At 42.2% G+C, this 16,518-nt stretch overlaps 1 protein-coding gene across 1 annotated transcript; it reads left to right on the top strand.

Annotated features, from left to right (window-relative positions):
• The first annotated feature begins 15,146 nt into the window (after positions 1 to 15,146).
• Positions 15,147 to 16,127, top strand: LOC149454803 (olfactory receptor 10A7-like). Its single transcript, XM_089686971.1, has one exon. The coding sequence runs from the start codon at positions 15,147 to 15,149 to the stop codon at positions 16,125 to 16,127; it is 981 nt and encodes a 326-aa protein (XP_089543097.1).
• Positions 16,128 to 16,518: the final 391 nt, after the last annotated feature.

Raw genomic sequence — 16,518 nt, 5'->3', positions numbered from 1 at the left:
TACTAATATTTGTATATATTTTTTTCACACAATTGAGCTTTCTTTTGGTAGTATTTGATCACCACTGTGTTTTTAATTTTTTATTATATAAACGAAAAAAGATCGAACATTTTGCAAAAAAAACCCCAAAAACAGTATTTTCTACTTTCAATTACAAAACATATCCAAGAAAAATTTAAAAAAAAATCTAATTTCTTCATAAATTTAGACCAAAATGTATTCTGCCATGTGTCTTTGGTAAAAAAAAGAAAATACCAATGTGTGTATATTATTTAGTCTGTGTGAAAGTTATAGTGTCTACAAACTATGTTATATATATATATTTGAAAATTGATCAGTCCTGATGTCCTGACTGCCTATCTCATTTCTTGAGGCCCTAAAATGCCAGGACAGTATAATTACCACCCAAATGACCCCAAGTAGACAAGAAATGACCCCTTTTTTTGGAAAGTAAACAGCGCAGCACGCTCCTAAACTGGAGCAGAATGCATGATGTACATGATCCAGTCTACTTGTGCCGCTCGTCCATAGTATAAGTACAGTGGACAGGCGGCAAATGGTTAAAATTGTAGTTCTGCAATCTGTAAAATAAAATAATGTATGTTAATGTATTTTATTTAGGATTCTACTATTTTTATCACATGAAGGCAGTATAGTGTATAATAAATATCTTGTGTTTCCAGTATGCCTTCTTTTACAAAAACAGAAGGGCCCTTGTCTTCATACCCAGGTAAGATATGGAAGACAACAGGAAGTGTGAATACAATGTAATCCACACAATTCATCTAAAGTGATCACAATAAAGATAGATGACAATAGGCTTAATTCATAACGTTTTTCACAAGGAGATGGATCTTTCTTTTATTGTGTGACTGTAATTTTGAAAACTCCTTGGACTCAGCTGAAAATAACTCACATTTTAAAAAGTAAGAAACCTTATCCTGGGGTTTTAGCTTTGTGAATTGAGCCTTATGTCTTTTCTTTGATTTCCTGTTGTCCTTTTGCAGGATCTTGTGACTTGCTTTTCCAAACAGTGTCCACTTATTATTGTTCAGGTCTTTTTAATAATATATGTGAGTTACAGGCGGCTAAGTACAGACAGAAGCCTTTTCATTGTGAATAGAAACTAAAGGCTTAGCCTGTGGTTATCATAGTAATAACATGGACTTAAGCTTAACACTTTCTATGGAAAAAAAAAAATATAAGACATATAATTCAATGTAGTTTTCCTGCAGACCCTCAACTTTTGATATTGTGTATACACCCTGAATATTGGTGTAACATGTTACAAAACGTAAACTTATCCTTTAAAATATATTGATTTGGACTTGGGGATTGATGCACTAAAGAAATAGTGAAAAATGTGTAGCTTTGTTCACTTGGAATACCCAGTTATATGGGAGTAAAAACATGATTTTGCATGCATATGATTTAATGATTAAAGTGAACATAGCTTCAACTTTTTTCTATTATGCTGATATTCACTTTACAAGGGAATACTCTAATCCTTTAGTAAATTAACCCCAATAAGTAGGCTACTTTCACACTGATCTGCTGCAAAAACACAGCAAAAATGCATAGGCATTTTTAGCACACTTTTGCCGCGCTTTCTGAACATTTTTACAGGACACGTGACTTAAAAACTGCACCAAAAACACTTCTAAGAGGTGTTTTTGATGCGCTTTTCAGGTGTTTCTCAAGCATTTTTTAGGCGTTTTCCATTGACTTCAATAGGAAGAGGCATTTGTTTTTTAACTCACCAAACATGCCGCAAAGATGCTGCAAGCAGGAGTTGTTGCTCCACAAGCATAGATATACATTCACATACATACAGAAGCATTCTTTGGGTACTTCTTTTTAACACAAAAACGCTTCAAAAACTCCTCAGTGTGAAAGTAGCCTAAAGCAAGAAGTAAATGTTTACATGCATTTTGACGTTACATACACTTTATTTTTAACATACAACAATCAAGATGTATGAGATTTTTTTATTAACGATCGTTTATTTTTATATACAAACTTTCTGCATCATTTTGTAATAGGTAGTGAGTTAGACTTTTAGGCCCCTTTCACACGAGTGGTCTGATCAGGTCCGCCTGTCTGTTTTTCCGGCGTACCTGATCGGACCCTCCATTCTCCTCTATGTGTAGTCAGATGTAAATGGACTTGTGTTCTCTGATGGATTTGTGTTTTCTGATGGACTTGCTACCTCTAATCTGATCTAGAAAAAAACAAATGGAAGGTGGATCCAATCCCCTCTGTCTGGCTGGATCAGATCGGAGGGCAGTCAGGTGTCAATGGACAGCCGGTCCATTGACATCTGACTGCCCATAGAGCAGAGCAGGCAATGTCTGCTTATGCAGAGTGGACATGGACCTGTCACCCGGCAGCTCCGTTCAGCTCAGCTTAGCAGGGGGGTAGCAGACAGATCCCCTGCTGAGCAAAAACAGATCTGGCTTGTGTGAAACGGGCCTTACTGTTGCCGCCATAAAAATGAAATACCATGTGTGACCTAATCTTATGGATTAACAGTCAAGGATCATACTAAAAGTTTTTTTTAGAACTTTTAAAGAAGCACTATCAAGCAATTCAAAGACTCAAAAAGTTACATGCACTCAGCAGACTTGAATACCTACTGAAATTCTAAATATCTTTAGTTATGTTTAATATTTTCTATGTTTCTCTTGCATCATATATTCATACAAACAGTGATATTTATATTTTCATAGTCAAGCTCATTGGTGTACAGTGTAAAATACGCCTGTTGTTGTTGCTGCACCAGGGAAAGACAACTGCAGTGTATTTCGGCACATAAGACCCCATTACAAAAATGCCATGTATTTTTCGAAACATACATTTTTATGTTTTGAAAAATACACCCATACCTGTGCACAAGTAGATGCCAGTTATGTGTGCACGGTGTTTTCTGTGGTGCCGTCCTATATAATAAAATACTCTACAGCTGCAACCCCTAGGCACCACAACAGCAGACGTAGGTGTGCAGGAGGCCTAAGTCACCACGTGCTACTGTATTGTTGCCATGTTTTGTGTATCACAAACTACTTTACAGTTATAGAGTCTAGTATTATTGGTGATGGGTGTGTATCTAGTTCCTTAATTACATAAAAGTCTTCAAAAACAGCAAATATACAGTTGTTCCCCCCCAACCAGATTTCAAACTCAGCAAGTTAGGCCACTGTAGAAGAAAGTTTGATTGGTTGCTGTGGGTCATTGCAATTTATATAGATGTAACACCCTCCAAGTTAGTAATATAGCCTGTTTGTTGTTTTCTTCTTTAGGCAGAGGCTTAGTAGCAGCCTGGGGATGAGGCAGCCTGGGAGTGAGTTAGAGAAGTTACCTCGGGACAGGCTGGGAGGCTCTAACAGGTCAGGGCTTCTGGAGCCCTCCCACCTCTCCAGAAACCTTAGAGCTTTATGGAGGAGGGGTGGAGAAGGGGAGGAAGCCCAGATCTGCATGTTTGAGGGACCCCGGTCAATCCCCTGGCAGGTGCCCAGGGCCACCCTCAAAAGTGGCAGAGTCAGGTGAGTGTCAGGTGGAAGATGGAGTGAGAGGCTGGAGTGTGGAGCCTGGTAGGGGGCACAGGGAAGGAGCCTACCTACAGGCAGGTGCTGGAGAAGACGATATTCACTGTGCAGTCTCCAAGGGAGGACAATCTTGAGCAGCAGCGAAGGATCCAGCCCAGCGAAAGGATTGAAGGCAGCCACAAACCCATCAGGAAGGACAGTGTGAGTACTCTTACAGCCCCTGGGCCGGATAAGGGGAGAGTGCAGTCAGGTGGAGAACCCAGCTAGCTTCTCAATTGGGGCTGCTGTACTAAATTGGCAGCTTCTGGGTACCCTTGCCCAGGAAATACCCTAAGTGCAGCTGCGTGAGGAGGAGAACCATCTGGGGCCAGAGGAGGTACACCAAAGAGCTGGAATGCCCTTAAAGGAGAGACTATTTTTGTCCACAGCTGTATATAGTTGCTATGGAGTTTGTCCTCAATTTTGTAGTTTCCTTGAGCATCCCATACAACCCTCAATCCCATCCAAGTTCTAAACCCCTTTAATAAAATCATAAAACCAAGCTCAAGGACTGTTTATGTCTCCAGTGTGCAGAGTGTTGAAGACAATACGTGTTGCCTGGCTGTGCAGAGCTGTAGGCGAACCCAAAACTCAGTGACTCCTAAGGAGGTAGTGCTCCATATATATATATTTTTTTAAGTAAATGTAAACCCTAACTGGATGACTTTTAAGTTTTTTTTGTTAGAAAATACTGTTTTCACTTTTTCAATTATTGGAGCAGTGTTGGGGAATGTTGGACCAGCACAGGTGTGAGAGAGTCATGGCCCAACGCTCCTTTAGGGCTATAACCCTCTCTGCAGTATTTAGCAATGTGAAAAATGGAAAAGAGTCCCATATTTGCTATTGTACAGACCCGGACTGGGACAAAAATTAGGCTCGGGCATTTTAGATTAGGCAGCCAATTTTTCAGGGGGGGGGGGGGGGATAGTGGGCATTTACAGGTGAGGTTGGTGACGGGATATTCACGGAGTAGGTCCTTAGGTCCTCCGCACTGTAATGTAAAGGGGCACTGAATTGATTACAGGACAGTCCCCTTTATATCACATTGCCCCTTGCAGTCATGCCCCTGCCTCTTTTCTCTGTAATCACAATGCGGCCCTGATACACTCTGCCTCCCCCACACAGTCCTACTTCACCAGGGCAAAGACAGGGTTCAGACTGTGTGTCCTGTTCAGGGCCTCCTGCCCCTCCAACGATGTCATCCTATCAGCAGAGGAGGGGTGGGAGGAGCTGCAGATCTGGATCATATTAATATGTGGGTGATAAGCTTGTGAATATGAAAAGACTCCCGCTCTCTATACAGCTCCTCCCACCCCCTGTTCTTCTAATAGGATGACATTGATCCTGGAGAGGAAACACAGGCATGGCCACATGCACCCCCCTCTCTTAAGCACTCTGTATATAAGATCTATCCAAGTAGATCACTCTTTCTTTATATATGGGATTCTTCTCTATATATCAGATCTGATCCCTCTATTTCTCTCTCCCTCTCTCTCTGCTTCTCTCTCCTTCTCTCTCTCTCCTCTCTCCCTTTCTATTTCTCTCTCTCCCTTTCTATCTCTCCCCCCCCCTCTCTCCGTCTCTCTCCTCTCTCTCCTTTTTCTCTCTCTCCCTCTCTCTCCTTTCTCTCCTTATTTCTTTCCTTCTCTCTCTTCTTCTTCTCGCTTTCCTCCGCTCTCTCTCTCTCTGTATCTCTCTCTCGCCTTCTTTCTCCCCTCTCTTCTCTCCCCCTATCCTTCTCTCTCTCTCCCCTTCTATCTCTCTCTTCTCGCTCTCTCCTTGTTTCTCTTTCCCCTTGTTTCTCTCTCCCTCTCTGTCTCTCTCTCCTTGCCTCTCTCTCCCTCTCTATCCTTGTTTCTCTCTCCTTCTCTCGTTTTCTTTCTCTCCCCTTATTTCTCCCTCCATCTCTCTCCTTCTTTCTCTCTCCTTCTTTCTCTCTGCTTCTTTCTCTCTCTCCTCTCTCTCATTCTTTCTCTCTCTCCTTGTCTCCCTCTCCCCCTCCCTCTCCCCCTCCTCTATCTCTCTCCCCTCTCTCTGCACCCCCCCTCTCTCATTATTTCCCTCTCTCTCTCCTTCCCTCTCTCCTCCCCCCTCTCCCTCTCTCCTTCTCTCTCTCCTTCTTTCTCCCTCCCTCTCTCCCTCTCCTTCTTTCTCTCCTTTCTCTCTCTCCTTCTCTCTCTCCTTCTTTCTCTCTCTCTCCTTGTCTCTCTCCCTCCCCCTCTCCCCTCTCTCCCCCCTCTCTTTCTCCTCACTCTCTACCTCTCTCTCTCCTCATTCTCTCCTCTCTCTCTCCCGTTTTCTATCCCTCTCTCTCCTTGTCTCCCTCTCCTTCTTTCTCTCTTCTTGTCTCCCTCTCTTCTTGTCTCTCTCCTATCTCTCTCTGTCTTTCTCTCCCTCTCTCCTATCTCTCTCCTTCTCTCCCTCTCTCCGGGAATCTCTATTTTTATCTCACACACCAGAGCTCTCTCTGTACTGTACATCTACTACTTCTTCTGGCTCTCCACCAGTCACGTGTCGTCACTCTGCAGTCAATAACCGAGCGTAGTGTGGTCCCTGAATGCTCCTCCCCAAGTGTCACTCCGGGTCCCGCTCCCTCCTTGCTCCTCAGTCTTCTGTGTTTGATCTGAGTAGGGGGATCAGGGCTGGATAGGCCGGAGGGGAGGGAGCGGTCAGTGCTGATCTCCATCTCCTGTCGCAGAGGAACAGGAGAGGAGACACAGGCACGGCCGCATAGTGGGAGGTGAGTGGTGACCGCGTTCTGTGTTAGCCCTGTCTGGGCCACAGTCGCCACTTACCTCTCGCTATGCGGCCCCGTCATCAACAGGTCAAGGATCAGTACCAGCCCCGGGGTTGGGCACGGCAGCCCCGGCCCAAACAGGCAAATGCCCGGTGTGTCCTATGGTCAGTTTGGGCCTGCTACTGTATATACAGTTCAACTGCCTTACAGCAATAAATAGGGCTTTTTGGGCTTTAAAAAGATTGAGACTTTTGAAATTACACTTACGTGTTAAGGATTATACGAAAAGGTAATAATAAGTAAATATAATGAATCCTACATATCTTTCCATAATTTACAGTTGCAAGAAAAAGTATGTGAACCCCTTAGGATTACGTGGAGTTTTGCATGAATTGGGCATAAAATGTGCTCTGAATGTCATCTAAGTCACAACAATAGAAGAACACAGTCTGCTGAACATAATACTACACAAACATTAGATGTTGCTATGGTTTAATTGCACGTAACATGTAAACATTCACAGTGCAGGGAGGAAAAAGTATGTGAACCTTTGGACTTAATAACTGGTTGACCCTCCTTTGGCAGCAATAACCTCCACCAAACCTTTCCTGTCGTTGCAGATCAGACCTGCACAACGATCTGGAGTAATTTTGGACCACTCCTCTTCACAAAACTGTTTCAGTGTAGCAATATTCTTGGGATGTCTGGTGTGAATCGCTCTCTTAAGGTCATGCCACAGCATTTCAATCGGGTTGAGGTCAGGACTCTGACTGGGCCACTCCAGAAGGCGTATTCTGTGCTGTTGCAGCCATTGTTTTGTTGAATTACTTGTATGCTTTGGGTCATTGTCCTGTTGCATCACCCATCCTCTGCGGAGCTTCAGTTGGCGGACAGATGGTCGTACGTTTTCCTGCAAAATGTCTTGATAAACTCTGGAATTCATTTTACCATCAATGACAACAATCCGTCCAGGCCCTGAGGCAGCAAAGCAGCTCCAAACCATGATGCTCCCTCCGCCATGTTTTACAGTGGGGATGAGGTTTTGATGTTGGTGTGCTGTGCCTTTTTTTCTCCACACATAGTGAGAAAACCAATCTTGGTTTCATCTGTCCACAGTATATTTTGCCAGTAGTGCTGTGGAACATCCAGGTGCTCTTTTGCAAACGTCAAACGTGCTGCAATATTCTTTTTGGACAGCAATGGCTTCCTCCGTGGTGTCCTCCCATGTACTCCATTCTTGTTTAATGTTTTCCTTATTGTAGATGTGTCAACAAAAATGTTAGCATGTGTCAGAGATTTCTGTAGGTCTTCAGCTGACACTCTGGGATTCTTCTTTACCTCATGCAGCATTCTGCGCTGTGCTCTTGCAGTCATTTTTACAGGATGACCATGCCTAGGGAGAGTAGCAACAGTGCTAAACTTTCTCCATTTGTAGACAGTCTGTCTTACCATGGACGCATGAACATCAAGGCTTTTGGAGATACTTTTGTAACCCTTTACAGCTTCATGCAAGTCAACAATTCTTGATCGTAGGTCTTCTGAGAGCTCTTTTCTGCGAGGCATGGTTCACATCAGACAGTGCTTCTTGAAACAAGTAAACCCAAAACAGGTGTGTGTTTTTTAAGGGCAGGACAACTGTAAGCAACACATCCAATATCATTACACTGATTGGAGTCAAGATTGTCTCACTCCTGGCTCAAATTAGCTCTGGGAGAAGTCATTAAGCTAGGGCCGCACATACTTTTTCCTCCCTGCACTGTGAATGTTTAAATGTTATGTGCAACTAAACCATGGCAACATCTAATGTTTGTGTAGTATTATGTTCAGCAGACTGTGTTCTTCTATTGTTGTGACTTAGATGACGTTCAGAGCACATTTTATGCCCAATTCATGCAAAACTTTTTCTTGCAACTGTATATAGAACTAAAATATTTTACAACACTTTGCATAGTAAACATTCCATTCTTATTGGTCGTTAGCTCCACAGAGAGTGTTTACAACGTCCCTACCACTTTCCCACATATGGGGCCAATTTGGGAACAGGACAAATAACTGATCAGTGTGTTTTTGGATTATGAGAGGAAAAAAGGTGTACCTAATTTATTCACTAAAAACTGATTTCAATTATATCTGCTAGTGGAGAGGTATATACAGTACATACATGTGTGCCCCCTTCCCCCACCCTCAGAATGACCTGATGATAGATCACTTAGTTGAGAGTTCATCTGAGTACATGGATGTGGTTTCATTGTACATAGTGTCCCATAGCTCATCAGTCATATAGCTATGTTTTCTTCATGTTATTATTAGAAGATGATCTGCTAAGATCAGGTGTACATCCTGTTTCCTTGCTTTATTTATAGTACATCAGAAGAGATATTAAATTCAGAACCTAGCATTATCCATGAACTCAAAGTGCTGTCATTTAAATTAGTTAAATAAATCCAAAATTACTTTGACCTATTTTTAGTTAGATAGTGGATACACAAAGAAATCCAGGTATTTACATGTAGGTAAATAGCCAAATAGATAATTTATGTACATACACTGTATTGCCAAAAGTATTGGGGGCCTGCCTTTACATGCACATGAACTTCAATGGCATCCCAGTCTTAGTCCATAGGGTTCAATATTGTGTTGGCCCATCCTTTGCAGCTATAACAGCTTCAACTCTTCCAAGAAGGCTGTCCACAAGGTTTAGTAGTGTGTCTATGGGAATGTTTGACCGTTCTTCCAGAAACGCATTTGTGAGGTCAGGCACTGATGTCGGATGAGAAGGCCTGGCTTGCAGTCTCCACTCTAATTCATCCCAAAGCTGTTCTATCAGGTTGAGGTGAGGACTCTGTGCAGGCCAGTCAAGTTCCTCCACCCCAAACTCTCTCATCCATGTGTTTATGGACCTTGCTTTGTGCACTGATGCGTAGTCATGTTGGAACAGGAAGGGGTCATCCCCAAACTGTTCCCACACAGTTGAGAGCATGAAATTGTCCAAAATGTCTTGGTATGCTGATGCCTTAAGAGTTCCCTTCACTGGAACTAAGGGGCCAAGCCCAACCCCTGAAAAACAACCCTACGCCATAATCCCCCCTCCAGCAAACTTTACACTTGGCGCAATGCAGTCAGGCAAGTACCGTTCTCCTGGCAGCCGCCAAACCCAGACATGCCCATTGGATTGCCAGACAGAGAATCGTGATTGGTCACTCCAAAGAACACATTTCCACTGCTCGAGTCCAGTGGCAGCGTGCTATACACCACTGCATCTGACGGTTTGCATTGCACTTGGTGATGTAAGGCTTGGATGCAGCTGCTCGGCCATGGAAACCCATTCCATGAAGCTCTCTACGCAATGTTGGCGACTTCTGCGCATTGTGCGCTTCAGCATGCGCTGACCCCACTCTGTCATTTTAAGTGGCCTATCACTTTGTGGCTGAGTTGCTGTTGTTCCCAGTTGCTTCCACTTTGGTATAATACCACTAACAGTTGACCATGGAATATTTAGTAGCAAGGAAATTTCTCGGATAGACTTATTGCACAGGTGACAACCTATCACTGTACCACGCTTGAATTCACTCAGCTCTTGAGAGCAATCCATTCTTTCACCAATGTTTGTAGAAGCAGTCTGCATGCCTAGGTGCTTGATTTTTTACACCTGTGGCCATGGAGGTGATTGGAACACCTGGTCCAATGATTTGGAGTGGTGTCCCAATACGTTTGGCAATATAGTGTATATATTGGAACAGTTTTACCTGCCAAAAGATTTACGTTGTTCAGTCAGTCCTGAGATTAATACAGCCATGTTAGAAAGAAGATTCAGGTTGGTGATATTACTTCTCCCTACTGCAGGTAATAACCTTGCTTACCTCCTTGGCCACAACCTATGGATGAACTGTGGCGTAGTAGATAAATTGAAGTAGAACTATAGGCAAAACTTTTTTTTTTTAAATTTTAGATTAGGGGAGGGTTATAACCACTGTCAGATATTTTTTCGCCATCTGTGTCCCATTGCAGAGATTTCCTTTCACTTTCCATCCAATAGCCAAACAGGAAGAGAGAGAACATCCCTGAAAATTAAGGGAATTCCTTGGGGATCCCCAGGTCACCAGACCTAGTGTACCCATTGGAAGATTGCTTTTCTGGGGACAACCCAAAATTTCCGATTTTTTTTTTTTGCTTTCACTATCAATGATAACGGTAAACAGGACAAATAAAGAGGGATAATCTCTCTAACAGGGGCACAGACAGCAATAAAAACTGACAGATTTTCTAATCCCTTTCCACTCTACTCAGAACTAAAAAAAAAAAAATGTTTAACTTTAGTTATACTTTAAGTCACCTCTCTCCTTCTATTAGGGTGTTCCTATCAGTACATGTGCATGCAGCAGATCCCTGATTCACTCAAATTACTGACTCTCCTGCTGTCAGTCAGAGTTCTGCTGTGCAGGGAACTAGAGGAAGTTGGTTTTCAGATTCAAGCACTTACAGTGGGTGCATTTAAAATTGATTTAACATTATGTTAATGAATGCATAACTAGATCAATTATTTTTATATATGCATGGAGTTCAGTTTTAAAGTCTATAAATTCATTGCTATAACTGGCATATTGGGCAAAATATTGTATGCTAAATTCTAAATAATTACAGTTAAATTACAATTAAATACAGTTATTTATCCAATTATCCTTAATCACTGGGCCACGTTTTTACCATGCCCAAACACCCCCTTAAGCTGCAGAAGCAGCCAGATGGGGGTGTACACATTCCACAGATGCGATACTTTGCTTTGTTGTGTGGTAAAAATGATCACTGCTGCCGCTTGCTACATATTCAAGTGAATGGGGCCGTGTCCCACCTGCACAACAAATGCTAGACTTACAATTGCAGCACAGTATACTCATTCCAAAAGCATGTCCAACTGTCCAAAAAAAAAAAAAAAAGAATTCAGGAGGGGCAGTATTGCCTCCTGACTGCCTGTCAGCCAAGTCTGCACCACTCTGTGAAAAGCAATCCACTCTGGACTGCTCTTCTCGGGCTGCTTTTGTGGGTGGCTTTTATTGCTTTTAAAAGGTTAATACCAATAGCTTGAACAGAATAACAAATCTCTTGACCCTTTTGTTAAACATGCATTTGTATATCTTCATATGGTGTTTTTTGTCTTACAATTTGGTCACAGAGTAGTTTCATCACTTACACTGTGTGTATAAACTTGAATGCTTATTGGATTAAGGCATATCAGGTGCTTAAATCCAACAATCATTCTTCCGCTCAGATGCCAGCAAGGTGGAGATGGGGTTCTGGTATGGGCTTGTATTAATACTGTAATAATACCAGCCCATACCAGAACCCCATCTCCACCTTGCTGTTGTTTGAGTCGAAGTGGAGCTCTGTGCCTGTTACTGATCCAGCCACAGGCCCATCTTTCTGGTCTGTCAAGAGTCACTCTCCTTATCTTATCAGTCCATAAAACCTTTGAAAAATCCTTCTTCAGATATTTCTGGGCTCAGTCTTGACGTTTCAACTTACTTATCTTGTGCAGTGGTGGTGCGGTTTCAGCTTTCGTTACCTAAGTTGCAGTTCTAGAATATGACAGCACTGGAGGATAATAGGTTCCTGGTAGCTTCACATTTCATTCTTCTCAAATCTTTGACAATTATAGTGAAGGAAATAAGTATTTGATCCCCTGCTGATTTTCAATGTTTTCCCACTCACAAAGAAATGATCAGTCTAAAAATCGAATGGTAGGTGTATTGTAACACTGAGAGACAGAATATCAACAAAAATTCAGAAGAAATGCATGTCTAACAAATTATGCACGGATTTGCATGTTCATGAGGGAAATTTGTTCCCCTATCATTCAGCAGGATTTCTGGCTACCAGGTGTCTTTCATACAGGTAACAAGCTGAGATTAGAAGCAGTCTCTTAAAGGGAGTGCTGCTAATCTCATTTTGTTACCTGTATAAAAGACACCTGTCCACAGGATCAATCAAACAATCAGATCCTAAACTCTTTACCATGGCAAAGACCAAAAAGCTGTCCAAGGGTGTCATGGACAAGATTGTAGACCTACACAAGGCTGGACTGGGCTACCAAACTATCGCCAAGCAGCTTGGTGAGAAGGTGACAACAGTTGGTGCAATCATTCACAAATGGAAGAAAACAAAACAACTGTCAGTCTCCCTAGGTCTGGTACACCATGCAAGATCTCACCTCGTGGAGTGTCAATGATCATGAGAACCGTGAGGAATCATCCCAGAACTACACGTGAGGAAATTGTCAATGATCTCCAGGCAGCTGGGACCACAGTCACCAAGAAAACAATTGGTAACACACTACGCCGACAAGGATTGAAATCCTGCAGTGCGCGCATGGTCCTTCTGCTCAAGAAAGCACATGTCCAGGCCCGTCTGAAGTTTGCCACTGAACATCTGAATGATGCAGAGGAGGACTGGTTAAAAGTGTTGTGGTCAGATGAGACCAAAATCAAGCTCTTTGTCCTCAACTCACTGTGTTTGGAGGAGGAGGAATGCTGCCTATGACCTCAAGAACACCATCCCAACTGTCAAACATGGTGGTGGAAACATTTTGCTTTGGGGGTGTTTTTCTGCTAAGGGGACAGAACAACTGCACTGCATCAAAGCGACAATGGACGGGGCAATGTACCATGAGAACCTTCTTCCCTTAGCCAGGGCATTGAAAATGGGTCGTGGATGGGTGTTCCAGCATGACAATGACCCAAAACACATGGCCAAGGCAACAAAGGAGTGGCTCAAGAAGAAGTACATTAAGGTCCTGGAGTGGCCTATCCAGTCTCCAGACCTTAATCCGATTGAATATCTGTGCAGGGAGCTGAAAGCTCGAGTTGCCAGACGTCAGCCACCAAATCTTAATGATTTGGAGAGGATCCGCCAAGAGGAGTGGGCCAAAATCCCTCCTGAGATGTGTAAAAACCTGGTGGCCAACTACAGGAAACATCTGACCTCTGTGATTGCCAACAAGGGATTTGCCACCAAGTACTAAGCCATGTTTTGTGAAGGGGATCAAATACTTATTTTCCTCATGAACATACAAATCCATTCATAATTTGTTAGACATGCATTTCTTTTGAATTTTTTGTTGCTATTCTGTCTCTCAGTGTTACAATACACCTACCATTTGATTTTTAGACTGATCATTTCTGTGTGAGTGGGCAAACATTCAAAATCAGCAGGGGATTAAGTACTTATTTCCTTCACTGTAATTTGTGACTTTTTTCTCAACACGTTTCTTGCAACTCTGTTGACTATTTGCAACAAAACGTTTAATGATTCTGTGATCACGTTCCAATATCATAGCAATTTCAAGAGTGCTGCATCCCTCTGAAAGAGGTTTTACAATTTTTGACTTCTCAGAGTCAGTTAAATCTCTTTTTTGGCCCATTTTGCCTGAGGAAAAGAAGTTGCCTAATAATTATGCACACCTTGATATAGGGTGTTGATCTCCTTAGGCCACACCCTTCCTCATTACACAAATGCACATCACCTGATATGCTTAAATCCAGTAAGCTTTCAAGTTTATACAGCTTGGAGTTGGACAATATGCATCAAAATGATGATTTGGTCAAAAAAACTCACTTGCCTAATACTTGTGCACACAGTGTATATTAGTTGAGGTTTCCTCCCCTCCTGCAGTAATGCAAAGTATCAGCAGATGCCAGGGTACAAAACACATTAAAGGTAGAATAGAATGGGAAAGGAAGCAAGGCAGAGGAACTAAGAAGAGCTTGGCTTCACTGAAGAAAAAAAGTGTGACCAGAGAAGAGAGAATGGAACAGAAGGTCGGTATGACTAAAGGGAGGAACAGGTCTGAAAAGGGTAAATCTTGTTAGTTTAGTGGGGAAGGGGCGTAGTTCTTACCTGATTGGTAGCTGAAGGTCAGATCTGTAGGTTGGAGCTGCAAGGGTGATTCGTGCAAGGGATGCTGGGTATTCATTCTGGAAAGGTCAGGTGAAGAAGAAACTTCCCCTTCCTCCTGCCCTGTATTCCAGGCTCCTGCGTATTTGGTGTTGTGGGCAGGGGCAGACTGACAACTCATGGGGCCCCCCAGGCAATAGGGGATCATGGGGCCCCTGTGTCCTTGCCCAAACTCAAAAAAGCCTATGAAAAAGGTACCAGGGGCATCTTATGGGGCCCCCTACTGACCCCGGGCCCTTGGGCAGTGCCCGAGTTTCCAAATGGTCAGTCTGCCCCTGGTTGTGGGGTAATATTTTGTGGTTATGAATTCGGAGGCAAATAACTTTTAAAAAAAGTAAGATTTGTCAGAGCAGTTTGGCAAGTCAGGGTTTTTTTGGGGGGTCAGTGTGTAACTATATTGTTGCAAAAATTGAGGGCCCATGTAGGGTATGGTGCTTCCACTTGGTTATTGGTGGTTATCACAGAAGCAAGGTCCTTCCCCAGGAGAAACCCCTTCCTGGTTGCATTGTTGGTATTGTTTTAATTGATGTTATTTATACATTTGTTCATAAAAGGGCTGCTGTGGCCATTTAAACCCGTGTCACGCAGTGCGTGTCTTTATTGAAAAAGGTTGAAGAATTGAGATTGACAAATCTTTTAGTAAAGTATTGATATAAGCGTTATGAGATGTGATATGTGTATGTGTGTTGGGCACCTTACTTAAAAATGCTCTCATTGCTTTGTTTCTGTTGGAGTTATTCTCCTTTCCTAGGGACCATATGAAATGCTTGGAAAAGTCTCCACCATTGGGCTCATAAACAGCAATAAAAGCATGACATTTTGTATAATTTGTGTTTTTACAAATGAAAAAAGCTATTCTGTCTTTATTTTATATCTAGATGAGATACACCTATGACAAGTTATCAGCAAACAGCTCCTATGTTGAAGAGTTTATCCTATTGGGATTCAGCAATTTCAATGTGAAGCTTCAGCTCATTCTCTTCACCCTTTTTCTCCTAATCTATGTATTCACAATTCTGGGCAATCTTACTATCATCACAGTGGTCACTTTGGACTCCTTACTCAATACACCGATGTACTATTTCTTACGTAACCTCTCTTTTCTTGAAATATGTTACATATCTGTCACCCTCCCCAAACTGCTCCAAACGTTTGTGGCCAAGAAGAAGACAATTCCCTTTTATGGTTGCTGTGCACAGATGTATTGCTTTTTCACCCTTGGTGTCACTGAGTGTTTCCTCCTAGCTGTCATGGCATATGATCGCTTTGTAGCAATCTGCAATCCCTTGAGATACTTTTCAGTTATGAACAAAACTACATGCTTAAAAATGGCTACTTTATCTTGGCTCTCTGGCAATCTTATTTCTCTTGGCCAGACTGCCTCTATCTTTTCTTTACCTTACTGTGGTCCCAATCTTATCAACCATTTTTTCTGTGACATACCCCCATTGCTGAAGCTGGCCTGCACAGATGTTAGAGCTAATGAGATTTCAGTTTCCGTCACTGGCTTTTTAGTACTACCGCTACCTTTTTCTCTAGTGCTTTATTCTTATGGACGAATTATTGCTGCCATTCTTCGTATCAGCACTAATACAGGGAGGAAAAAGGTTTTTTCAACCTGTGCCTCTCACTTTGTCTCAGTTACTTTGTTCTTTGGGACCGGAGCTTTTACATATGTACGAGTCAAGACCAGTGATACCCCAGATAATGACAAATTATTGTCTCTGCTCTACAGTGTGATAACTCCTCTGCTAAATCCTCTCATATATAGTTTACGAAATCAGGAAGTAAAAGGGGGACTTAAGAAAATTTTGTATAAAAGTGATAGTATTAAAGATGCAAAACCATCTGCAAAATAAGAATAGAAACATAATAATGTTTGTTTATTTGTCTATTTTTGGATTTTTTTTTCCATAAAGAGATCTTTCACAAGAGATTTTTCCATGACAAGGGTATTTCAAAGGAAGACTAGAATTGTACTGAAGGCTACTAAGAAGATAGCATCCCTGGTGGGAATGAAACTATTTCTAAGTGAGAATTTTGTATAATTTAGAAGTTGAGGTATAAAGTGGGGAGCTGGGCACATTGACTACTTTGTAACTTGATAGATTTTTTTTTACAGAAAGGTGTAGTGGAATAGTGATCTGCATCCCAGAAAGGGAAAGGTGTGCATTCATTTGTATGTTTTTTTTTTTTTTCAGATTGAGACCTTCACTCGGCCATTCCACCCCTTACCACCTGTAATCACCC

The sequence above is a fragment of the Staurois parvus genome, unplaced genomic scaffold (assembly GCF_062004578.1).
Source record: "Staurois parvus isolate SC_StPar_1 unplaced genomic scaffold, SC_StPar_1.0 ptg000415l, whole genome shotgun sequence".
NCBI classification, from domain to species: domain Eukaryota; kingdom Metazoa; phylum Chordata; class Amphibia; order Anura; family Ranidae; genus Staurois; species Staurois parvus.
Note: the sequence above shows the minus strand (reverse complement) of the source record. Positions and strands in the feature narration are given on the sequence as shown.

Excerpts from the sequence above, each read along its gene's own strand:
- LOC149454803 (XM_089686971.1), top strand. The coding sequence starts at position 15,147 with ATGAGATACACCTATGACAAGTTATCAGCAAACAGCTCCTATGTTGAA.